This window comes from Cheilinus undulatus, linkage group 4 (assembly GCF_018320785.1).
Source record: "Cheilinus undulatus linkage group 4, ASM1832078v1, whole genome shotgun sequence".
Lineage (NCBI taxonomy): Eukaryota > Metazoa > Chordata > Actinopteri > Labriformes > Labridae > Cheilinus > Cheilinus undulatus.
This window is the reverse complement of record NC_054868.1, coordinates 29,235,142-29,262,601: the sequence shown is the minus strand read 5'-3', so window position 1 is coordinate 29,262,601 and position 27,460 is coordinate 29,235,142. Positions and strand designations below refer to the sequence as shown.

Sequence of the window (27,460 nt, the reverse complement as noted above, 5' to 3'; positions counted from 1 at the left end):
CATTTGTATATTCATATCAATATCAGTATCCACCGATATAAATATTTAAACATCAGCATATCAGATACTGGCAAAAACCCAATACTGTGCACCCCTACACATTTTTTTCAATAATTCCCAGAGTGGGGCAAAGCAAGTCAAATTTTGTGAGACAATTTCTAGGTAAATGTATGGCTAAGAATGACTCTACAGACATCACAATAACAAAAACAAAGACTAGAAAATAGGATGAACCATATTTTATCTCTGCTTTTACCTATTTAAGGATGGAGCCTTTTACTACATCCTATCTATGCAAGATTTTCAGTGTATATTGATATATATGAATGTGTTGATGTGTAAAAATGGGTGTCGAGGGGCTTGAAGATTTTTTTAACTGCCTAAGAGGGCAGAAAAGGTTTGGAAACAAATTAGATATTTATTATGTTCTGTTTTTTTCAACAACTTTTCAAACAACTTTAATCTGCTCAACTTGCTTCCTTTAGTTCTCTTCTTCACACATACACATGCAGACACACACTCTAAAGAAAATAATAATAGTTGTGAATTATAACTGTAATCTCAATATTGATCAAATAATTGTGATTATCATGGGGGCCAACATCTTGCTCTCTGACAGTACATAGGTACACTCACACCGTACATACAAGTTTTGCTTTTTAAATGAAATCTCTTTATTTAAGTTACAAGTGGGCAGCCTAGTATACCAAAAACACTGCAAGAAAATGTTCTTATCATCAACAAATTGCATACAGGGATTCAAACCAATGATGAACTGGGTAACCTCTCATTGTAATCTGGGCTCCCTGTTTGTAAATATCAGTTTTAAGGTTATAAATCTCAAAAAATCACTCCTGTTATATGACATTTTATTTTGAATTAGCTAAGTAATTCCTCATTTTTATGCACACTGCTGTTTCTGCTGTTAGAAGTGGGACTGAAGAATACTGCAGAGCTCCTGTTAATGAAAGTGAACAGGAGAGCTGTAGTCGGCTTTGTAGTCGCAGTTATGTGTGGTTATTCTAATATGGCATGTGTGTGTGTGTGTGTATATATATATATATATATATATGTGTGTGTGTGTGTGTGTGTGCATGCATGTAGCATCTGCTGGTAAAAAGACATTAAGTTTGATGTGAGTTTTAAAATGTGATTATGATTTGGTGTTTTTGCACTATGTTTTTAAATGGATGGCCATTTTGTTTTTCTTCTGTATGTATATATGTACAGTGCTTAACAAATTTATTAGACCACCTGTCATATTTGTCTCAGAGACCATCCAGCACCATGAAGTGCTTTAATGCGGATTCTTTCATTTTCAGTGAGCTCTCCACGTTTTACCATTTTGAACAGGAATGAGGGATTTCAAACTGAATTCACCCAAATTTCAGCCGGCTCACTGGGCTTCTCTGAGAAGTCAGAAATTAATCAAGCATAACATTCAACCACTAAAACTCATTTTACTGTTCAGGAATGCAAGTAAATAACTATAATTTGACATATTAATCAAGAAATATGAACGTGCTTTATTATTTTTTCAGTTTTTTGTAAATCAGTAAATTCGAAAATTCATGGATAACAATAATTTTATTTTAGTATTAACATTATCATTTTAGTTAAAGAGCTTTTACATATTGGTGTATTAACCATTGCAGAAACATAAAAAAAATGATTTTGGTAATTACCAATGCTGTTGATTTAGGGCAGCTGTGGCATAAACCTTACTTTGGTTAGGGTGGTCTAACAAATTTGTTAAGCACTGTATATCTTCTGGTATATGTTTTTATACTTTGAGAGGAGCTAATTTTTGTTTTTGACTACGTTTGTTTGTTTGTTGATGTGTATGACCTTATTTGAGTTGAACCCCAGGACGAACAGCCAATGCTTCTGCTAGTGCTTATGGGGATCTTACTGAAGACAGAAAGAAAGGCCAAGGTCTTGCCATTTTCTTCAATACCACATTTTAAAATAATACAGTCTCTGTGATTGTGAGGATGAATGATATTGAAAAGTGACAATGTTTTAATTTGACTATAGACGAGCAGTCAAACTAAAACTTCCCTTCACAGAGAGCACACACTGTTTAAACTGCACAAATGCAGTGGCAACATTTCAATTTCAAAACACTATAACATTGTCTAATATACATTTGTGCAATTTATGACTATGGGAAAATCTGCCTTTAATTTGGTACTTAAAAACAAGAAATGACCTACTGAGAATCTAAGATTTCCATTTTTGTTATTGTGGTATAAAGACTTTAATTTAAAATGCATATACTGGGTCAGTCTGTAAAGGGCATTACATTTTGTTTTGGTCTTTGCGAGGGATTCCTGACATTCTGACAAATATATTTCCACACATTTCAATTGTTAAAAAACGCTGCACACATAAACCCTGCTCAGAACGACTATGAAGAATCACTTCAGCTCCAAGCTCCAAACTCAAAACTCGTCCCTCAGATTTTCTCGCCTTCATTTCCTTTTTTTCCGAACTAAAACCCTCCCCCATTCTTTCAGTTTTAAGACCTCTTCCACACCCATGACCCCCCATGTGCAGACATGAGGTCAAGCTCCAAAGATCACAGAGAGAAGCCAGACGAAAGGGAGAGAAAGGAAGAAAGAAAGAACGGAAGAGAGACAGAGACCTAAAATCCTCCGTTCCTTCCAAAATCAGGCCAAAACCTGGAGCCTGCCCACCAGCTCCAGACCCCCTCCTTTAGCCCAGTTGTGTGTCGAGGAGGCAGAGAGCAGTCTTGCAGAAACATCAGCCCAGGGAAATTCAAATGAGGAAGAAACAGTGAGAGAGACAGAGGGAGAGAGAGAGCACAATAGTGAGAAAATAGGATAAAAGAATGAGATGGGAGAGTGTAAGGTAGAGGGGGAGGAGGAGAGGGAGAGGAGCTGCAGAGGTTGCTGAGGCTGCAGGTTAAGATAATGTGTAGATCTGAAGAGATTTGCAGGGGAATATTTTTATTCATTTTTTGATTACTCCCATCTCTCCCCTCCCCTCTTCCTCCTGCGTTGTTGTCTCTCCGTTTGTTTGTTTTTGGCATTAGTGTTATGACTGTTGGTCTGAGTGTGTATGTACACATGCATGCTGATTAGAAACTGGAATATTTTATAAACACAAATATTCACACTCCCACAAGCCTCTGCGCACATATCAATACATAATGCACACAAACGTACTTAAAGATGCATCAGAGGAGTGAGCGGCTGGGCAGACGTTGCCAGGAATGCTAAGAGCGTACAAATTCGTAAACATGCAGGCACAGATGCTGCATGTGTACATACAAACACGCACACAGTGTAGCCCATTGCTGTGCCCGCTTCTTATCAATGCGCTGCAGGTAGGTTCAAGTGTTCTGAATGAGCTGGACCGTACCAAAATTACCCACTACAGGTTACACACGCACAAAAGTCTGAACAATGCACAAAACCTCTAATACACATCACATATACAGAAAAACACACCTTCACTGCTGTTTGACTCTCCCTCCAGGTTGAGTGAGATGGAGTGGTCTCCATCCTGCTTCCCTCGACCCAGGATCATCCAGTTCTCCAGACCATCAGAGTCAGAGGAATCTGAAGCATCAGATGAATCAGATTCAGACGTTGATTCAGACTCTTCTGAATCAGATTCTGAGCTGCTGATGTCCACAGTCACTGGCGTATTAAGACTCGGTCTACTTTTCTGGGATCCCTGGAGGGCAAAAAAAAACAAAAAATTAAAAAAAAACATACTATAGATCTGAGAACCAATAACATAGCTTAAGTGAAATTAAAGACTATTAAGACCTTTTAAAGATGTCTAATGAAGATGTCTAACTGAACTTAATACCAATGTCACAGCAATTGTAGAAAAAACCCAGCGCCAAATCTGTAGGGAATTAAAAGCCAAGAAACAGAGTGTAAAGGGTGAAATAAATCTTTATAAAAATAACCATTTAGGTTACATATTAAAACAGTATGTTTCCCAAATACTTGCTGCATAAGGCTGTCCGACCTAATGAGAAAAAACAATAACAGAAATAAAACTGGGTTCTTGTATGATAGACCTACGTCTACTTTTTACTTTTTAACTATTAATCATTCCATTTTCTTCAGATATCACAGTTCTTAAGGTCAACATTCAATATCCTGCTGCTCTACTTACTTACTCTACACAGTTCAAGCAGAGTGCTTTGATTGGACGAGAGCCATTGAGTGGTGAAATGGAGTATCAGTGTGTCTCAAATCACATATTTCTGTTAATATACAGTATCACAGTAAACTTAAATTCAGTAGAGAGCGCTGAATCATAGTGGGTTAGTATTGTCTCCAATCGCACACTGCAGTTTTGTACAAACAGGAAGTGAAAACTGTTTAACCACCTCTGTTTCGTCTTCCCCTCGTTTTTAAAAGCAGATGCCCAAAAGATGTTAGAATCAAAATTAAATGACTATTTTCACTCACTATTGAATTCATGTAACTTGTACTTCATATTCAATTTACATTTTTCCAATAGCTTTTTATACTTGAATTTACACATTATTTGCTTCAATAAAACAAACTTATTTTACCTTAACTGCCATTTTCTTGATTGAAATGTATTTGTGTTGCTAATAAAATGTTAGCATAGGGGCTAGCATTCTAACAGTCCAACAGCTGCTATGTCACCAATTTCGTTTTTGTGTGTTGGATTATTGATTGTCGTAAATATTGTGATTTTTGGTGAAAATTCAGTTAAAACTTAGGTAACACAGTCCTGGCAAGTAAGGGAGAGTCTCTCTTGATAACAGTTCTCTGTATACAGAGTCAGTTTAGTTGTGTAATATTGTATTTTTTAATAGAGTGGTAAGTTATTTGATTAGGAAGAAATTTTGTTTGTTATTTTAGCTATAATTCTGTGAGGTAATATCTTGTATTGACCAATAATAACAATTTTCTTACATTATTTATTCATGTATTTACAATTTCCTTTTATGCTTGTGTCAGCTTGGGAGTAAGAAGGAAGACGTCAACCTTTATGTTACGTTTGGTATCGCACTAGCTGGTCGTAACAAAGACTGGGGGTTCATCCAGGATTTGAACCCGGGACCTCTCATACCTGAAGCGAGGATTATACCCCTAACAGAGCACCAGAAGTGCACCGCATTCTAGAATACTTCGCCGTTTGAATGCAATATGCAGCATACTTCTGTACTACGTACATACTTGTGTAAGTAGTACAGAAGTATGCTGTTTGGGACACACTGTATGTTATCACAGAACTTTCCACTGTGTGTATCCCTCCACCTACAGCAGACAGTTTGTCCTGATTCTTGTACCTGTTACCGTCAAATCACTAAATGCACTCCTCATTGAACTGCTGCATGATATATTAAAGTTCTAATAAATCATCAAACTACAGCCAGATGTATTGTGTGCAATCATAAGCTGATTCTGAAACAAATTTTGAGTTGTAGGGCTTTAAACCACCATGGCATCAGCAGGAAAGCCTGTTTAATGTCCTTCCCCTGTTGTCACCAATGATATGAGTGAGCAGAAATATCCATGGACTTCCAGCGGACAGTCATGGTGTGCTGCTCCTGAATAAGCTATTTCACGTCAATGGTGTGAGCCATTTTCATTTTTTCTGCTTCTATTAAATACATCTCAGAAGAAAGACATGATCTTTACTCCATAGTGTTTGGCCACAGACACAACTACTGCTCTGTGTTAAAACATTAATGTTAAAACAAACCATAAACAATGTGGTTTTGTTCTGGGAAATCTATGGTTTGTTTTAACTATAAAAGTAATATCAGTAAAACAGATGCACATGTATCACCACCGATTGCTAAATTTGGCTTATTTGATTAAAGTCAAAATGGTACTAAAAATGAGGATCCGTCTGCGAGTTGAAAGAATCGACTCTTATTGCTGTGCTGAACCAAAAGATACGGATCACTATAAAGAGATTCAATTCCCATCACTGCTTGGTGGAATATTCCTTATTAACTGATGCTCTGTGAGTGTGTGTATGCACATGCACGTGTGTAAGACAGAGAAATGGAAACTCCACTGATACTGTATTAGTTACATACTGTCCTGACTTCACATGCGCAGAGTGAGCACCCAGATCATACAAGATCATCAAATCATACAGTATGAACTCACAGTAATAGTGAGTGTTTGAGTGGTTATTGTACGAGGTTAGGATGCATTTAAAATCTAAAGAAAGTTTGACTAATCTGTAAGCAGCACAGAAGCTAAAACCGTGTTACCCTTTATAATTCTGAGTAGCACAGTTTACCTCATCCAAAGATCTAAAGTTCAGATGTATTATCTGTTTTTGTAAAGCATCCTTGGGTTTCTTGAAAGGCGCTATAAAAATTCAAGATATTATTATTATATTATTATTATTATGTGATTATTGTATAAATCACAAGTACTTGGGAATCAGTAAATGGCTGCTGGCATAAGGACTAACGACCAACAGTCCTCCTGGTTCCTCTGAAACCCCCAGCAGCAGGGTGCTGTGTGAGCTGAAGTTTTCTGACTTTAAGACCAGACAAGAGACCATTACAAAAGTCCACCCAACTGGAAATGAAGGCATGAATGAGTTCCCCTTATATCTAGTCTGGACATAAAACCTCTGATTGCTGCTATCACTTTAAGATGATTGAATTATAGCCTTGACGTGGCCTCTGGAGCTCAGATTTTAAGTTTCTTAAAACAATGACATTTTAAACTTTGGCTTTAGAGCTCTGGCACAATTGAGCAAAAACCTCTTTGTCTTTCCTTCGAACTGAGGAAAACAATTTGGCTTTCTTGTGTGTTCTTGTGTTCTTGTGGACCTGCTTCAAACTACATAAAATGAAATTCACAGCTAATGTCATGGCCACATTACAAAAGTAGGAAAAATCTAATCACAGTCTGTATTAAATCAAAACCATTGGAGTATTGATTTAATCCTGGATACCAGAAAAATAAGAGCTTTTTTGATGAAATTAAAGGTTTTTTCAAATGAACTCAGCCTGTGTTGCCCCTTAAAGGAGAGAGTGATACAGTGCTATAGACGGGTACAGTCCATAGGCCAAAGATCAATGTTGGCTTTAATGTAAGCTATACAGAAAAAAATATGTTATTACAAATAATATAAATATATAATTTATACAAATTACACAAAAGTTTTTGATTGTTTGCTAGAAAGTAGGGCTGAACTATTTGTGACCCCCCCCCAGTACTGCAGAAGCAATTTAATGTGTGATCTTTTTCTAAGTTCATCTTATGTATTTCTTAACAAACACCAAATCATTCTATATTATAATAAACACAATATTTGTTAGACTAAAATAAGGTTGAACAATTTTGTAAAAAATATCCAATTGCAATTCATTTTGACTCATTGCAAATTTGATATCAATTGTTTTACTGAACAGAATAATGTTTGATAATAATGAAAGAAATATTGCTCCTTCTGGGATTTGAAAATTGCAGTAAAACATTTTGCAATTTAATCTACATTTTGATTAACTGCCCAGCCCTACTAGAAAGCACCATTTCTGAGGCTATTTTCTCTTCTGCATACTGCCTTATTGTCCTCTGATCAGCTATTTTGGTCACAGAGCCTTAGTGGGGTCAACTACCAGTTACTGGAGACAATAAATTATTTATACACTTATCTGCAGTAAAAAAAAAAAAATTTACAGTAAAATAAAAATTCATTACAGATCTTTAGTAAGGCTGGCCGTAGACTGTGTAAAATGACAAACAATATGGATATTCTATAGAGTGGAATACTTCAAAAATACCAAAATATCACTCCAACGGGTGTAATAACAGTCACTAATGGGGCAGGGCTTTGAACTGTAATTTTTGCACACAACTAATCAAACACAGCTTAGTATCTCACTATTTTCTATCTACCTGTCCCGCTGGAGTGGAAGTCTGCAGTCGTCGCACACCTTGACTCTTTAAGGCACAGACGCCCTCATCAGCAGTGTCTCCCTCAGAGATGGAGATGACATCAGGGCTGGAGTCGATCACTATGACCTCCTCAAAAAATGACGATGAGCTTTTAGGATTACTGTTCTGCTTCATCTGTTTCTGTTGGCTCTCTTTCTTCTTCTTCTTCTGCTTGAGATGTTGCTGTATTTTGCTCACATCAGGTGACTGTGGCCTGCTTCCTCCATTGGGTTCCTGTTCTCTATCTGCAGCCTTCATTCTGTCCTGGCCCTCAGCTTCCTCCCCTCTCTCCTCCTGCTCCTCCATGTTCCCGGCATTAGAGGAGTAGTGGAGCTGGCTGTAGAGATGGAACTCCAGCTCGCTGTTGACCTCTGACTCCTCAGAGTCGGCATCATCCTCTTGATAAAGGTCATCCTCCAACTCCTCTCGGCCCTGATAGGAACAGTACATTTCCCCAGTGCACACTCAGCAGACAAATGCACATGCACACAACTTTACAACACTCACACCTGGGGAGGCGGAGAGCTCAGAGGAAGAAGCCAGCTGCAGGGATAAAACATGAAAAATCCGGTTTAGATATAGTGATGGGATGTCTTTCCCGTTAATCAATTTTAAAAATCAAGCATGGTCAATATAATTTTGCTTTTTACCCTAAGCCTCTTTAATGTTAAAGTGAAAACATATTTCAACAAAGTAATGTCAATTAAACAAAAACATGTAAGGTATAATAAGTGGCTGCATAAGTATTCTCCCCCTTTAAAGTGACTGACCTAATTCAACACAGGTCCAGCCAACTGGTGTTCACAGTTTGACAATTAGTGAAATGGGGATCACCTGAGTGCAGTGAATGTGTCTCTAGTGATTGTAGTATAAAAACACCTGTACCTGGAAGGTCCAGTCATTGGTTAATCAGTATTCCTGGCTACCATAAAGACAAAAGAACACCCCAGGCAACTCAGAGAAAAGGTTATCAAAAAGTTTAAGTCAGGGGATAAATACAAAAAAAAAACACAGCAGAGAACATCCCCCAGAAGTCATTTAAATCCATCATCAAGAAAGGGAAAGAACATGCTACAGGTGTAAATCTGACTAAATCAGGTTGCCCTCACAAACTGAGTGACTGTGCAAGAACCGCACTCTGTAGGAGTTACAAGCTTCAGCAGAGAAGAGAGACTCTGCATACAACAGCTGTTTCCCAGGTTCTTCACCAATCAGCTTTATGGGAGAGTGGCAAAGAGAAAGTCTCTGTTGAAGAAAACTCCTCAGATCATGACAAGTTTTTCAAAAGGCATGTGGGAGACTCCATGGTCAAGACAAAGAAAGTTCTTTGGACTGATGGGACCAAATTGGTGCTTTTTGGCTATCATACAAGACGCTATGTTTGGTGGACACCAAACACTGCACATCACCACAAACACACCATCCCCATTGTGAAGCATGGTGGTGGCGGCATCATGCTGTTGGGATGCTTTTCGGCCAGCCCTGGATGGCCCATAAAGGTAGATGGTCAAATGAATGCGGGAAAATCTAAGAAAATCCTGGAGGACAGTCTTGTTCAATCCGCAAGATAAATAAGGCTTGGATATTTATTTTCAAGCAAGGCAATGACCCAAAGCATACAGCTACACAGAAATGGTTTAAAGACAAAAAGTGAATGTTCTGGAGGGGCTGAGTCAAAGCTCATACCTCCTCTAATAGAGAATTTGTGGCTGGACCTGAAAGGGCTGTTCATGTCTAATCCCTGTGCAACCTGACAGAGTTTGAGCAGTTTTGCAAAGAAGAATGTAGAAAGAAAGTAAAATTACAGTGTCCAGATGTGCAAGCCTGATTGGGACCTACCTCCACAAACTCAGTGCTGTGATTGCAGCCAAAAGTGCTTCTACTAAATACTCACTTGAAGGGGTTAAATATCTCTGCAGTCACGTATTTTACATTACATGTTTTTATTTAAATGATATTACTTTTAAGAAATCTGTTTTCACTTTGACATTAAAGACTTTTTTGGTAATGATTATGGTCCATAAAAACAATTTATTTTGACCATGATTGATTTATACAAATAAAAGAGTAAAACATCCAAGTGGGTAAATAATTTTTATAGGCACTGTATTATAGTCTTCACAAACCTTAAATATAAATCAGTAATTATATATTGTATCATGCATTTAATGTGAAGTAAAACATAATAATAAATTCATACATAATGAGCAAAAGTGGTACAATGATAATTAAACACAAATATTCCAGATTAAAAACTACCCACTTTAAATAATGTTGATTAAATATTATTTGCTTGTTGTCCAAACCATTACACACTTAATAAATCAACTAAACATTATTGTATTACCATTTGCTTTGATTAAAGGTGAGAAAGTAGGGGAAAATAATGATCAAAATTTTAAAAAGATATCCTACTGTCAAAAAGGATCTGTGACTAACAAATGTTTTCACATTTGATATATCAGGTGATTATTTTTTACAGTAATTGTTGGTCAGAGTTTATCCATGATGTGTTCGGATTGTATCTTATTTGGGCTGTACATAGCACAAGATGTTTGAAAAGATAAAGTACTTTCAACAACAAATCTGTAATTTTTTGACAATTTCTGGGTCATGTAACTGAGTCATTAGTTGAGACACTGAAATACATACATGCATAATCCAAAGTTGCAGCCCAGACTTACAAATATAACTAAACTTTAATATTATAAGAGTATAGCCTGATTTTGACATTAAAAAATGTGACCGCTCTGCCGCAGCTGACATTAAGACAACTTCTTCTCTACTTCTTCTTCTTTATACTTCTTGAGAGATTTGTTTAGAGAAGTCTATCCCTTTTGAGTTCTTCAACTACTAAATGATTATTTTAACAGACATATAATTAGGGGGCCCAATCTGAGTGCTAGTTGCTGTAAATCAACGTCCAAAAAAACTCTATAAAAAGCACAGTAGATTTCAAATTTTCAAAATCGGTTTGTTCTCTCTCTCACAGACACAGACATAAACACACCCACACACAGGACAGAGAAGGTGCACTGGCCCATTGCTCTGTCCAGTCCTGCGTGTCTGTGCCATGATGGCTGGAGATGATTGGCTCCCAGACCGCACACACCGCAGAAACGCCACGCTACACGGTCACAAGCCGGCCGCCAGGGATTAAAGGGACAGAAAGAAGAGTCTTGCCGGCTGGTGGCGGAGAGCGACAGTTTTGAAGTTTAGCGGTGCACAGAGACCTGGAGCTGACAAATGACTGGCTGTGTTTTACACTGGTGGATATAGGAGTACTTAAAGCCCCAGTGCAGACATGGTCCACCAGCACAGGTGTGTTCACTTAATCCACCAATCAAAGCTCAGCTCAGGACTGTATGGGTGTATGTATATATAATATATAATATATAATATATATATATATATATATATATATATATGAACTATTTATGAACTCTATACTAGTGATTTAGAAATGACTGTCCTGTTAGCTTTGTTTCTGCTGCAAAAACATTATGACTTTATTATGCTTTTCTTACAGGAAATACTTTGATACTTCACAAAAACAATTTCACATGCATATTACCAAATTACCATTAAGCTTTACCAGTGTTGAGGTACTGTTGCTGTGCTCATTTGCTCACTCTCAACTTATTTGAACACTTGAATACCTCAAAACCACTGTTTAAGGGACTCTTTGCTGATATTTAACTTTGTCTCTACACAAAAACAATTCGGTTATAGTCTGTAAAAATGCACAGTTGTTGCCACAGTGTTTTCTGGCTGCAGCTTGGAAGAGCTGTATATCTTTAGTAACTAAAGCTAATATTTGATGTAGTTGGAGGCTAGGGATGGGAATCGAAATCCAGTACCAACATAGTACCGATACCAAAGCCTCCAATACCTGCAGCCAGTTCCAAACTACAAGCCCGATTTCAGAGCTTCATTTCGGTACCTAGCCAACCCATGCAATCACTGCCACTCCAAAGTAAAGGCATGAAATGTTATGCAATGAAGTTACAACTCTTTCCTTTACTTCTATGTTCACTTTACATCCTATTTCTGAATCAGTTATGATACTGAGACAGCTTTTATTCAGCTGCTGACTTTCAAAACTTTTTTCCTCTTAAAAGTATCAGTTAAGGAACCTTTTAAGCATGGCAACTTTAAAAAAAGTATTGATTTAGCAATGGTATCAGAAAAAAAACCAAACAATACCCAACACTGCTGGTGACTCAGAAAAACTAGAGGTTATTCCTGTTATGATTTCTACCTTTAACTTTTTTTGAGTAACAGCCAAATCAGCAACGATACATACACAACAAACAGCAAAATAACACCCTGACATGCACAAGTGATATAACACAATGGGATTTGTATAAAACAGTTTTTGATAAGAAATTCAGCTGTATTTATCACAGCCAGAGTACAATAAAGTAAACATTTGTCGATAAAGGCCAAGATTTTTTCTGTACAATGCATCCTGGTACATGAAGTCACTGACTAATGAAATCTGTGGGCCAAAAAACTTTAACATTTCTGCTACAACACAAGCAGGGGCATTTAACACCTCAACATTTACTATTTACTGTTATTGGTGGCCTATACACAAACAAAAGTTCCCTTCAATGTTATTATTTGCACTTTTTCTCAAACAAAACTTACAAAAAAACAATAACCTTCCCTTTATTAAATCACTTCAGCTCAGAAAAAATATAAAACAATTCTATATTAAGTTGGCTAAATGATGTGATTGCATTTAATCTCACCATCACCAGACCAATTTACAGAACGACAGATAATGTACACTGATCAAAGTTGCAGAAAAAGATGGAACACTAAATCTGGAAAATATGCCTAACTTTGTCTGTCTTTCAGGCTTCAGTGAGAGGGAAATGGAGATGGAGAAGATATTTTTAGATGGGAGATGTACTAAGTTGGCTGCATATACAACATAAACAATCACTCAAAGACTTTTAGTACCCTAAAGGAGCGAATATGATTTCTTTAGTTGGTGAAATGTACATCAGATACTAACAGAATGACATTTTTCATCAGCATTTCAGCTTTCCTGACATCTTTTACTATTGATGTTGACGCACTGTGGTCCATTGTGTTTTCATGACATTTCGATGCTCTACTTGAATTAAGCTTATAAATATGAAACAGGGCTCACTGATTACAATTTCTACAAGCTGTCGGCTGTCATCTGGTTTGCTAAAATGTCAGCGTGCTAAGTATCAATACACATTAGCTGTAGTTTAACGTGTTACAGTCTCTGCTAGCTCCATGCTAAAGAGCTAACAGGGCTGAGGCTCATGTTATATTTCTAGAGAGCTGCTGATCCGTTACTATAATTTATCATGTCCCATAAAACACAGGAACTCAAAAATTGTCACCTAGAAGCGATTTTATCCAGTAACCTGCATATGGCGACAGTCCCTGGTTAGCATGCGTCCCTCCTGTCTGTCCACGTGTTTATGAGCAGCGGAGCAGCCGGTAGGATGTAAACAATGGATCAATTCAGCCACAAACTCAAAGGAAAGATTTCAAATGCATAAAATTGGTGTCAGCTTTCTCAAAGCCACAGCATCACACGTTATGTTTTTCAACTGAGGCTTTGGCTTACCTGTATCCAACAAACAGGAGATGTTACAGGAGTTAGAACTGCTCCGCTGCTCCCAGTCAGAGGGAAACAGACTAAACACTTCCGGGTTTGTCTGAAAAAAAATGTTGGCCGAGTGTAACGTTTCACTGAGTGCACTAGGCTGAAGAGAGATGCCTTTGGGGACTTCTGTTGCACAGACTACCACGACGAAAGATGCTAGCATTTAAAATGTTCTAAGATAAGAATGGCAATTGCGGAGATATCGTTATATAATGTGTTAAATGAATCCAAACATTTAGCAGTCTAGTATTCAGGAATGAAAACGAACCAATTACTTTTACTCAACTTACTGTAATTGGGTAGGTTTTTTTTTGTTTAATTTTTTATAGACCCACTTGTATTTTTCGAGTAGTTTTTAAAATCATTCATTTTACTTTAAAATATATTTAGGAAAAGTAATGTGCTTTCTACATTTTAAAAAGCATCAAGTACTGAGTCAAAAAATATCACTCAAGGCCAAAACCAGGAGGTCCAAGCTTACTGTCAACGATATGAAACTGACTAGTAGTTTAGTTCTGATTACGTGACGATCAGTAGCAGACAGAGGGAGAACGTTTTCACATGTCATCCCCAAGCATGCTCTGCGTGAACAGACAGATATTTGTCTTTGTTTTGCTTGTGCAAAAACACTGTATTTTCATGAAATGTATTAATATTATGTACTCAAATATTTTAACATTTAGCCTATGTGAAAATATTTTCTTTCTGTATGGGCAGCTGTTGCATTTTACTTTAGCTTACAGCACACCTTAAAACAAACATTTTGTTTGGAGATTTATATTCACTTACTGTTACACATTAGGAAACATCATAGTCCACTATGAAAGCCCCATGGGTAGCCAAAAACCTGCTACTCAGTACTTTGATTTAAACTGTGAATTATATACTTTTTATTTCTCCTTCAGTAGATTTATAGACCTTCGCTTTTACTTCTTGCCCTCTTAAGTAAAGTTTAACCAAAGTAACTGTACTTTTACTTTGACAGTCCTATACTTTTTCCATCAACACGCAGACAAAAGTGACCACAAGGCAAGAACTACTTGTGCAATATTAAAGTCTGTAATATTTAAGATTGTTTGCTGTTTTTAGTATTGAATGGATCTTTCTCTATTATTAATTTATTAAGTATTTGTGACATAGCATAGAACCAGGCCTGCCACAGAACTGACAGGGTCTTGAAAAACCCAGAGAATTGGCTCTCCCCAGCTGTGATTTGTCGATGATATCAATACATGTGTGTTGGATTGGTATCATTGTTGTTAACAGTTACTTTATTTTGTTGCTGAAAAGTGTGTCAGGCTATTATTGGGTTTAGGTGGGCAAATTGTTTATTGTGCTGCCTTTTCACCCCTTTTGATCACTGTTTCTGCTTGTTTTGTCACAATTGTTTCCACATTAAACCCATTTTTGCCACTTTTGGCAATGTTTTGCTACTTTAAACGCTTTTCACTGCCTAAGCCGCACATTTTTGCCCCTTTTAACCCATTTTTGACATTTTTTAGCCGCTTTTCACAACTTTTGCTGCCTGTTTTTGCACCTTTTCCTTTTCTTGACCCCATTTGCTGCTCTAACCCATTTTTTTGCCTCTTTTAACTTAATGTCGCCACATTGATGCCTCTCTTTCACCACTTATTTCTGCTATTTTTTTGCCACTTTTAATACATTTTTGACCATTTTTGTCCTTTTTTTCTGCAATTATTTAATTATTCCCCTAAAGTCATTTAAATTCCTTTTACTTTATTTTCTGGTGTCCTGATGTTTGTGCATATCATGGCTTAGCTATGGAATCTGAAATTACGTCACTATTCGTCCTGCTGACAAAGGAGGTGCTGTGGTTGTTCTAGATTATCATCAACAAAAAATGCTTAAACATTTGAACAGCCCCACTTACAGGAAGTTGGAAAGGAATCCTTTGGATGAATTTAAACCTGAAATTGACAATTTACTGAAAGCTGCACTGGAATCAAAATTGATTATGGAAAAAGAATATGCCTATCTGACCACTGACCATCCAGTTACCCCCATCATCTACAGCCTTCCTTAGATTCACAAACACCCCACCGAACCCCCACTCAGGCCAGTAGTCTCAGGAAGAGGCTTAGTCACTGAACGACTATCAAAATATGTGGGCTTCTATTTTAAAGACTTTGTTGAAAATCTACTTATCTCGGAGTCACAAAGGATTTACTTAAATGTTTGAATGAGAACACGATATTGGCCTCGCTTGATGTTGAAAATTGATATGGCTGCATTCCCCACAATGGTGCTCTGGATGCCACTGCCTATTTCCTCCTTAACAGACTGTCATTTTCACCTTTACGCTGATATTATTTTACACTGCTCTGCTGATTCTGCCCACTTAACTTTAGATAAACTGCAATGTGTTTTTAACTGTCTTTAAAATGCTTTTATTACTCTTAAGATAATTCTTAATATAAGTAAAATGAAATTTATGATCTTCTCCAGAGCTAGGGATGTAGACTTTAACAGCCTTCAACTATCAACACCCAGTGGTAACAGTATTGAAAGTGTTTCAGTATATAAATATCTTGGTATTTGGCTGGATGAATCATTCGCATTTAAGCACCATATTGAGACTCTTACTAGTAAACTTAGGCAGAAACTTGGGTTTCTGTACAGACACAAATCAAACTTCCCTCCCGAGTGCAGGAAAAATTTAAATGAAGTTATTTTCTGTCTGTACTTGATTATGGTGACTTCCTCTGTAGACACGCTGCTGCTTCCACACTCAAACCTCTAGATTCTGTTCATCACTCTGCTCTTAGATCCTTATGACACTCATCACTGTGTTCTGTATGACAAAGTTGGTTGGTCCTCTCTGGCCCAAAGGCATGATAAACACTTGTATGTTTTTATCTATAAGTCCCTGATTGGATGTACACCTACTTACATAACATCTATGCTGAACTGGCCTATTGGACATTACAATACTCGCTCTACTGACTGTTTAATGCTGCAGGTCCCAAGAGTTTACTCTGAATTGGGTAAATCCGCGTTCAGCTACTGTGCTCCTATAATGTGGAACAACTTACAACAAAACCTGAGGATTGATACATTAGTTTCTCTTGGAAAATTTGAGATGATGACCTCAAATAATTTCACCACAATGTGTAATTGTTTTCATTGATCATACTCTCTTGTCTCTTTTTAACTTGTTCTAAAGGTGTCTGTTGTACTCAATATCATTGTAAATGAGGGAAACCTCAATGATTTTTGAGAATTAAATAAAGTTTAAATAAATTTTCTGTCCAAGAGAGAAGAAACACAAAATCCTCCAAACACCTTCCTATTAGAAGAGTTACATCTGGTACTGAGTCGCATCTATATACAATATGAATCCAACTGCTGGGACTGCAATGGGGACATTGCCATCTGTGGATGGTTTGGTTGTAGGGAAATGGGAAGAGACCGTTGTACATGACCCCAACAAAAACCTGTATCATTCAAAAATCAAACTGTATAAAAAGTACATTGATGACATTCTGCTGATTTGGGAGGGGTCACAGGGGGAACTGAATGACTTTGTTTCATATCTTAACAACAGTTCAAGTTTCCTGAAATTTACTTGTGAGGAGAGCACAGACAGAATTAACAATCTGGATTTAAGAATCCAAAAAGGCAATAATGGAGGTATTCACACTTCTGTCTGCAAGAAATGGAACATAATACAATTCTGCATGCTACTAGCAACCATCCCAGGCTTCTTAAGGATAATTTACCAACTGGATAGTTTTTAAGACTGAAACACAACTGTTCTGATGCTGACGATTTCCACTCTTATAAAACTATCATGGCAAATCGGTTTAAAGAGTGAGGCTACACATCTAAGTCCATTGAAAAAGCCATACAGATAGCTGATACCACCTACCACCTCTGATCTTTTGCTCACAAGCTTAAAACAAAGACTCCAGTCTGTGTGTGTTTCTCTACAGAGTATAATCACCGTGCTTCTCAAATAAAAGATGTGGTTAAGAGACAGTGGCATGTGTTAGAAGCAGAACCATCGTCGAAAGACATCTGTAAATCCCCTCCCCTCTTTTCATTCAGGAGAGCACCTACAATCAAGTCATGTCATGTACAGAAACGTCACTAGAAAGAAAAACACATGGCTGACAACAACATATAGATGTGGTAACTGTGGAAAGAAAATTCCGATCTGAGGCCTTATATTCTGTAAAATCACTCATGTTATCTATATGTTACTATGTCCTGTGGCTTAGCATACATTGGACAAACCAAATGACCTCTCAAGCAACAGATATCAGAGCACAAAACAGCAATCTGTACAGGTAACATGGACAGTGCAATTGACAAACATTATTATGAAGCAAATCATGGTTCACCCTCCTCATTAAAGTTCTATTGAATTGAGAAAATCACAATGCCCAGTAGAGGAGGAGACATCCTGAGGAAACTTACGCTGAGAGAAATGTTTTGGGTCCATACTCTCAATACAATGACACCAAATGGACTCAATGACTTCAGCTTAAAATGTTTCTTAAAGTAATATGATGTACAAGATATGTGTTTTGATGAATAATCCCAGCAGTGATTGAATTTGTTCTGTTTTTGTGTTGTGGAAGTTAACCTGGTTGTGATTTACTATCAGCTCCTGCAGATTTAACTATGACAAAAAAGGTGGTTGGTTCTTGTCTAGTTAGACACAGCCTCCAGCTTTTCACTACTTTTTTCCTTTCTTAACCCCTATTTGCTGCTCAAGCCCTTTTTTTTCTTGCCTCTTTTAACTTACTTTTGCCTCATTGGTGTTACTTTCACCACTTCTGACCACTTATTTCTGCTGTTTTTTTGCCCCTTTTAACCAAGTTTTGACCATTTTTGTCCTTTTTTTTCTGCAATCATTAAATTATTTCCCCCTTAAAGTAATTTAAATTCCTTTTTATTTTCTGGTGTCCTGATGTTTGTGCACATCATGGCTTAGCTATGAAACCTGACATTACTTTTCAAATGGTTTAGTTCAGTTTGCCCATCCACACTGTTAACATTACAAATAAAATGTAATTCTGTTTAAAGAAAAAAGGGCTACATTTTGAAAAGGCTATAGTCTATTGTACAACAGCATAAACAAATAAAATCCATTTTGTTGCTCTCAATAAGAGTGGTTATAATTCAGGTTGAAAATAAAATCTGGTTTTCACAGACTAACTTTACAATGAACAATGATTTTCCTGACCTCCATGGGCCCCTCATTTGGTTGGGTCCCATAGAGCTTTTTCTCTTTAGCCTTCATTATGGGTGGCCTTGCATACAGTACATACATTACATCATTTATATACATTACTTATACAAATAGCTAATTTCAGAAAAATAGTGCTTGTGAAATATTTGAGGATACATAATATTAGACTATACAAGAAACACAACTGGGATATTCAAGTGCCCCCCACCCATCCCATCCTTCACACCAAAGATGCACACAATATGATCAAAATATTTTTTGAAAATATTAATGATACACAGACAACCTCTGTACATCTTACCTGCATTTGTGGGAAAAAAAAAAGTTATTGTATTTTATTTATTTTAATTTATGCGTTCCCTTGGTGAGAGATGATGACGTTGAGCGGATGTGTGGAAAAAGCAGGAAAACACCTAAACACTGGTTGACACTCACCATAAAAAATAGACGGTATTGTGTGGTTCAGGAAAAAACATTGTCCTACATTACAGTTCATAACTACGTGTGTCACATTCACTTGGAAGTCATTAATAGTGTCACGCTAATTATAGCTGTTTACAGACCGGGTTACTTGGCTTATCGTTCCCTTGATGTCAATGAGATGATGAGAGGATGTTAACTGCCCATTCCAGCTACCAGGCTAACATAGTTTGGACATTATGTTGCCACATATGATGAAGGGGGGGAAGATGACGACGACTGTGGGAATGAGCTGTATAAATCCGGTAAGTGAATGTGTTAAACGGAGTTTAAACCAGTTTTGTTATGTTGTGCGTGTGGAGCTACCATGAGGTAGAAGAACATTACAGCTAGGGCCCCAAGGCGGCGCAGGGGTTAGCGCTGTTCCCTCACAGTAAGTGAGTGTGAGCGTGCCCGTTGTCTGTCCCCACAGGCCTGTCAGCCCTGTGATTGGCTGGCAACCACCCGTGACCTCCAACCGGACAAGCGATGTAGAAAATGGTCAAATACGTGGTAACCTGGTGCTAACATTAGCTATATACCGCTGTTGTTAAAGTACCGTCATAGAAATCTTCTATCCAACTTTATTAGATATTTCAGGCAGCGCTACTGCTTTTTAACACAGAGCAGAGTTGATATGGAAATTCAATTTGTAGGGCAGTTGTTAATTGTGTAGAGGATTTCATTTGTGCTATAGAAGCCTAACATCCTGAATGAATTGTGTTAAGTTTACCACAGTTAATAATGTCTGTTTAGGCTACTCAGAATGATCACCTGCAGATAGTTCAACTACTTTTACTTTTGGTTTATCACTTTTTGGCAATGTAATCTTATCTACCCCTGTTAAGGTTTTGAAAACTTTTGAGACATTTCAATACCACGAGCGTTAAATTATACAATCTACCATATTTGAATGATCCATTAAATTAAGAACTACTAAACCTAAAAAGTACAGAGCGAGAGGGAGAGCAAGGGTTATTCAGATTTGTAGGCAAGCAAATACTTAAATCTTTCAAGAGTCCTTACTGTCACATAAAGATGAGAAAATTGTGTTGATGTTGCTTACAGACAGAGGGATGCAGATATGTCAAAATTTCACAGATACATTGGCAACATTTCAATACAATTTTTGGAACTAAAGATAAGAAATCACATGTTTAAGACAGATATTTTTGTTGCTTTAACATCAAATATGTATTTGTAGTAGTATTGTAAGTTTAAAACTGATATCATGACAAACTGAAACCCTGTAGGCAGGGTTCCTGCTGATCCTTGAACAGTCTTTAAAGATCATAGATTGGACTTCTCATAAAATCTTTGGCCATAAAGCTTCTTAAAAGTCTTATTCTTACTTGTGAAAGGTCTTACATTTTAGAAGGCACTTTGACTAGGACATGTCTAATATTCAATTTGTAGTTACATTTAGGTTTTTTTAATCAGGTATATGCTTGTAGCATTTTATATTATTAATATCTCTGTACATTTTATTAATGGAAAAGAGGCACACAATGTGCCTGAAACAATTATGACCCAAAAATGTATCGCATCATTTACGGAAGCGGATCAGTGCCATTGTTGATGGAGAAAATAATTATGGGCAAGACGAGATTAAAGTCGATATGACGAGAATAAAGTTGAAATTTGAAATTGTGTTTCAACTTTATTCTCAAAATTTCGACTTTATTCTCGTTATTTGGACTTTAATCTCGATTTGTCCAAAATTATTTTCTCCTTCAAAAATGGCCCTAATCCTCTTCTGTATCATTTGACACTTCATTAGCAGTGCATTAAATTAGAGAATTCAACTCTGTATGGTGTACGAAGAAAACATATATGCTTTTCATTTTTGACTGTTTACTGCACAAAAAGTGATATTTTTTATCAGCTCAGGTCTTACAAAGGTCTAAATTTGATTTTTTTTTTTGTACTTGGGTTTTTAGGAAACTGGAAGGAGACCATGATGATAATCTAGTGCTTAATTCTTCACTCTACATTCAGTCAAACCAAATATTTACCAGAGTTTCACTCTAAGAGTTTGTGTGAAGACAGTTATATGTGCCTTATTTCTGCTTGTTAAGAGCAGAAAATAAGGACATCACAATCTCTTATTGCACCATCAGGTGCTCAGAAGCACATGCATCAATATCAGGATTGTATACAGTATATCTCTTTCGCTGTAACTTTTTTAATGTCTTAGTTTTTTGTCAGGGTTGTGACTATTTACCCTAAGACAAACTTTTAATTTTACAAATCATTATGCAAAAGAGAGAATGGGGTGCAGATGGCCTAAGTGTAGGTGGTGCCCCATGTCCACAGGCGGCCCTGGTTCAAGTCAAGCCTGTGGCTCCTTTACCGCATGTCTGTCCTCCAACTCTCTCATCCCTGTTTCTGAATCTAACCTTGGTCCTCCTCTCTAAAACAAAAGCACAAAAAGCCCCCAAAATATACCTTCAAAACAAAAGAGAAAGATGTTAGACCTAAGTGCTAGCAGACCAGATAGGGTCACCAAACTGATGTTACGTGGTTTTATGGCTCACAGTATTATCACAACTTTTACCTTCATCTCAGCCAGGATTTCACCCCTCTTTATTGTCTGCGTCTTTCGATTTTTGCTGTAACTGTTCAGCACGACAGGCCAGCCAACCTAGGATTTTGATCTCCCTCCATGTTTGAGTAGCCTAGTGTGTGCACTCAGAGGATTATAAAGAAGATAGATTAACTGCCCTTATGCATACAGTCTCCCATGTATTTAAAACAGTTAAGATCTGAAAATTGTCTAGTTTGTCGAAAGCCGTATCTGTCTGAAATTTCAGTATCCAGAAATGCCTACCAGCACTCGCAAAAAGTTTGAACCTTAGTAACAGAACTGGTCGACCTATGCTGTAATCCAAAACAGATAATGGCTGCGTGCATTGTACATGCTCACAGGATACCATTTGACTATTATTTTGAACATACTCTGATAATAAAATGTCATTATCAAAACTGAATTGTAAACCAGCTGTTTTACTTTGAAGGCCTGCTGGTATCTCTCAGTGCAGACAAAAGATCCATCCGGCTCTTCACTGTTGTTTCAAATGGACTATTGAGAGTCTGATGGATGTTGGGCGTGTTCACCTTTACCAATAAGACACAAATATTAACTATGCAATGCCAGAATATGCATTGGGTGTATGTGTGCATGGACCTGCAGGCTTTTGCTATTATTACATGTTGATGGAAATGTAAATCTATATGTAAATGTAATTCAACAGACTGACTATCGCCATCAGTCATATTTGTAACACGCAGAATGCAGCAAAATTATGCCATCCTGGCTCTCACGCAGACTGTGTAACATTAAAATCCAAACCCCAACCATCCCTTCAATATCATGAGAGTAATAATGAACTCTGTATATCCCACTATAGGCGTCACCGTCATAATAAAAGTGAGCAAAAGGCGTTCTGATAGGGAATCAGAGGGTGAATGCCATCTGATTCTTGAAATTTCTCCATGCGTGTCAACACAGGAAAGGCCATCACAGAGTTGGATTGTTCCCTTTTAAAGGTTAAAGGCTGCACCTCATGTCTCAACACTTTCACCTCTTATAGCTCATGTAGTCATCTTACACACACACAAACACATACACACACTTAATATCCTGCGTCTGTTTTGTTTTTGGGGAAGGGCCCTCTGCCTCCTCTGCTCCTCATATCTCTCCCTAAATTGGATGCAGGTTCGGGATGCCTCACTGCCTCGCTGAAATTGTGATGTGGCCGCCTGATTTCGACTTCCATGCATTCTCTGGTATTTATATTATTATTATTATTTTTTAAAAAAGGTTTGAGGAGGCTGGCTGAATGGAGGCATCTGGTTCAGCGGTTCATCTCGGAGTGTCTGGACCAATGGGGTGTTGAAGATGGATGGAGAGTCCAAGACAGGGATTTAAAGTCTCCCCATTTCCAATCATACATTCCAGAGGGATGGTTCTGCCTGATGAATGATCTATATTGAGGAGAAGGAGTTAAAAGAAGCATGTCATTGCTCTCATTTGATGCTGTGTGTTTGTGCTATGGAGGTTTCTACATCCATTTGGTGCTTGACGCTGCAGCCCACTTTCTGAATGGAAAGGTTTATCAGAACAGGATTCCTCTCAGTTATTGTGGTGTATTGGCAATATTCTGAAAAATGATGGTTATTTATGGACAAAATTAGTTGTTTAAAAAGCTTAAAATGACCCAACTGTGTCCTAAACAGTGTTTTCCTTGGATTTTGTCTGAGTGGTGAGACACTAAGGGAAGACTTTCCAGGAAGTGTTGTAAAAGTCATATGATGGATAGATATAGATTGATCTCTTTGTCATGAATAAACTCAGTATCCTTTTTGATATTTAACTCTAAAAATTAGTTTCATCCTCTAATATGAGAAAATTTTATGGTTCTCGTTGACATTTTTGACAAGATGAACATGTAGAAGGCATTTCTATAGCCAAATGAAGTACTTAGTTGTGAAAATGGTCAGCAAAATCATGAAAAAGAGAAAAAACAGTCAGTGGAAGCCTTAAGAAAAATGTATTAGTTGTCTGAGAACATGTCTGTGAACACTCAGACGTACATCCGAGCAGTAACTGGTTGCATCAGCTTGTTTCAGTTCTGTGAGCTCTGCTGAAAACAAATCTGCTTCCTTTTCTGCTGCTGCAGGCGTCCTTGTTACTGTATGTATGTAAATATAACCAGGCAGCCTGTATCAAAGCAGCCAGGCAGGAGGAATTCCATCTAAAAAAAAAAGAAAAAAAAAAGGACTCGCCCTGGATCAGCGCTTCTGAACAAAAATGGCTCCCATGCATCACCCATATGGGGCCCTCTGTGCAGGAGCCGCTCACTTACAAGTACAGCAGCCCAAAAAGTCCCTTCAGCAGAGTTTGTCTGTCACTGTAATACGGAGACGTTGTTTTATCACTTTTTAATCATATTAACACACTGAGGTGTTGTATTTTTATTCATTTAGATGGATATCACAGCATCAAATAGCTCAGCAGGATAAGAAAGTGATGGTGTATTAGAGGGATTCAGTGGATTCTGGAGTTAATATGCCAAGTAGAGCATGTAGTAATCAGCAGCGTACTCAGACTTACGCAGGAAGAAACAAATGATCAGACACAGCCGGAGGGGAGTGAGGATTTATCACAGGACCAGAATCTAAAATTCAGAGCAAAGGTAACCCAACATTTCTTTGCTTTATCAGGCAAATTGGTAGATTTTAGGAGGCTGTAGAACACACTGTATGATTGTGTCGACCCAAGAATGAACAAATAGTTTTCACACCACTAGCTTTGCCAGTGATTTATGACACATTGTTGGAAACGCTGCAGGATGTGCAGACTGCTGTTTATCTGCTTTAAGTTAAATTTCTTTTTTCTTTTTTTTTTTTAGATTTTTGCCTTTACAAGACAATAAACAGAAAAAATGAGGGATGCATGCGAATAAATGTTTGCCTATATCCAACATGCCAATGTATCCAAACTTATTTAAGTGAATACCAACGTAGATACAGATGTGTGCAGACTTTTTTTTTGTACTGCAAATAACAAAAAGTGTCGAGAGTCAAGCGGAGCTGGGAGAGGAGTTGGGAAGTAATCTGGTTGTTGTTTTACGTTTGGGGCTTCTTCAAAATATTACAGGCTCACAATGGGCCTCCTTGAGTGTGTAGTACCTTAGACGACTACATATACCTTATGCTACACTTGTATTTTTTTAATTGACCGCCAAGGCTGATACAGAAGTTATACTGCCAGTATGCATGACCCATATATCCAACATAATATCAGCAGAAATGTTCACATCTGCCAAAACTGATACTTCACTTATGAAGCTAATATATTGATATCAATATCATGCCAATGATGTTGTGCATCCCTACCAGAAAAGGCAGAAAATTTCCTTCAAGGACTCCCAAAATACAAGAGCTGACACAAATTGTGTAAAGGAAATTTTAAAAAATGCGTCTTTTACCAAGTCTGTTTTTCCATAAAGCTTTTTCTTTCATGTGAGATCGTGGCTAACACAGGCCTCAAGATTCTTCATCTTAGTCAGGGGAGATAGAAAATAATCGGTCAAGCTCCATGTATTTTCATACCCTGATTTTGATGCATATTGTTATACATGTGTTTTTTGTAGTGCAACATCTATACACAAACTAAGTCTAAATCAAAGCACGTTATAACCTCAGTGTAAAAAGTACATTAACTCTAATATTTTCCTTAAATTATGCTAGAATACACCGCAGTAATGAAAGTCCCCCTACTGATAAATATATTACATTGTACAGCTAAAATTTCATCTAATCGGCTAAATCCTAACCTTGAGTAAGAAACTAAGAGAGAGCGTTTGTCTCAGTTTAGCCTACATCATAGCTATGTTAACGTGTCATAAGACAGCATCAGATGATTGATTTTTGGAGGTGAAATTTAAGATAAAACAAGTCACAACTGACATGAAGCTTCAGTGGAGCTTGATGTCTCCTTATTGATGTAATTTGTGCTCCATTTTATTGGTTTAATTAAACTAGTACTTCCTGTCTGTTAAATATAGTCTGACAGTGCCATTTTCTCATATTAAATGAATACATGAATAGCAGGTATAGGTCATATCCCCCCACATACATCAGAGTCACTCCAAGAAACACCTTTTTGTGATCAACACTGTGTTCTCAGCAGGAAAGGACCGTGAGCGAGAGAACAAGCCTGACAACACCTTTTGAGACCAAACCGAGTGACTTGTGCCTATGGGGATTAAATTTGTGAACAGAAGCTCTATACACTCACACACACACACAAAGTCCCACATACACACCCCAAAGCCACACGATGCCACAACACCTCTCTCTCAGCTGTAAGTATAAAACCACATTGACAGGAGCCTTGTCCTCTCTTGTCCAACGGTCACGCTGAAATGTTTACCTTTACATACAAATGGCCTGGTGTCATGTTGTGTCACATAATGTTTCATGGACAAATAATGTGTCGCATTTCTCAATCCGCCCTACAGCCCCTTAAGCCCCCTTCTTCTTGGCTCTATAGTCACAGCAACACCCAGGCACCATGGCGGTAAAAAAAGGACCCTGTGTCACCACAGTGAAGTGCCACCCTGAATTAAATCCCAGGGATACAGAGGTGAGCACGATCAGCACCGCTGCTCTGCTCTCACACCAGAGACAAGCGTTATTAAACTGTTTTAGTGTAGGTTTTTTTTTGTCTTGGTGTACAAAACATGAGACCTAGTCGGATATAAAACGGCCCACCAAAAGCATAACGCTCCAGCCTCACAGACCAATTCTTAGAAGACAAGCATTTCAGTTAGGAATTATAGATTTATCCACACATGCTCCAAAATTTACACTGTGCTTCAAAATAAAAGCATCAGATTATGAGGCAGACAGATTAAGCAACGAAACGTGATTGCTGCAACAAAAATGGGACTGACACATGAGCAGAAAATCACTTATGGAAAGTATGGATATTAAAAACATTTGTTTACTGATGATTAAATATTTGTTCATTTGAGGAAAGCTATTTTTAAGTCTTTAGGCAAAGTAAATATGCATGAAACCCATACATGTTAAACTGATTCTACACATATTGGCTGTAAACAACACTGGATTGAACTTTTAGACTACAATAAATTGTTATAAAACACAATTTTTGTCATAAATATGCTGTAATTTTTTTATGTTTATGTGTTTTTTATGTTTATATATGTGTGTGTGTGGGTGTGTGTATACATTCAACAAGGAATATATTTAAAAAGGAAGAATATTAAAAGCACCATTCTTTAAGATTTTAGAGGTACTGTTGAAGAGAGAAATGAAAAAACAGTTTGTACGATATTTTACATGGTCACAATTTTGAGATACTTTCACTTCCTGCTCTTATTCATCTTTTAGGCATAGTTTCACCAAATTTCATGGCAGTTATGGCACTTTTACTCCATTGCATGTTTCTGATCATTCTTTTTGTGGAGGGTTTGTTTGGGGAAAAAAGGTACATGCTATTTTTTATGAGTGAATAAAAAGCTATGTTGATAAAAAGTACAAAAAATGTGGTCCATGTAAGAGCACTACATGGTTCAATTAAAGCACTAATAAAGTGCAGCATATGTCAGTGATGTAGCCAAACATTAGCATGATGGGTTCATATAGGCTAGCATAATTGAA

General features: G+C 37.4%; 1 protein-coding gene across 1 annotated transcript in view; it reads right to left on the bottom strand.

The window, feature by feature from the left end:
- zcchc7 (zinc finger, CCHC domain containing 7) overlaps positions 1–13,628 on the bottom strand; it is an 82,037-nt gene extending 68,409 nt beyond the window's left edge. The window contains exons 1-3 of the mRNA XM_041785561.1: positions 13,552–13,628; positions 7,896–8,477; positions 3,477–3,705 (exon numbers count right to left, since the gene is read on the bottom strand). Of these exons, the coding sequence (XP_041641495.1) occupies positions 3,477–3,705; positions 7,896–8,384 (718 nt within the window). The 5' untranslated portion in view covers positions 8,385–8,477; positions 13,552–13,628. The remainder of the gene's footprint in view (positions 1–3,476; positions 3,706–7,895; positions 8,478–13,551) is intronic.
- Positions 13,629–27,460: the final 13,832 nt, after the last annotated feature.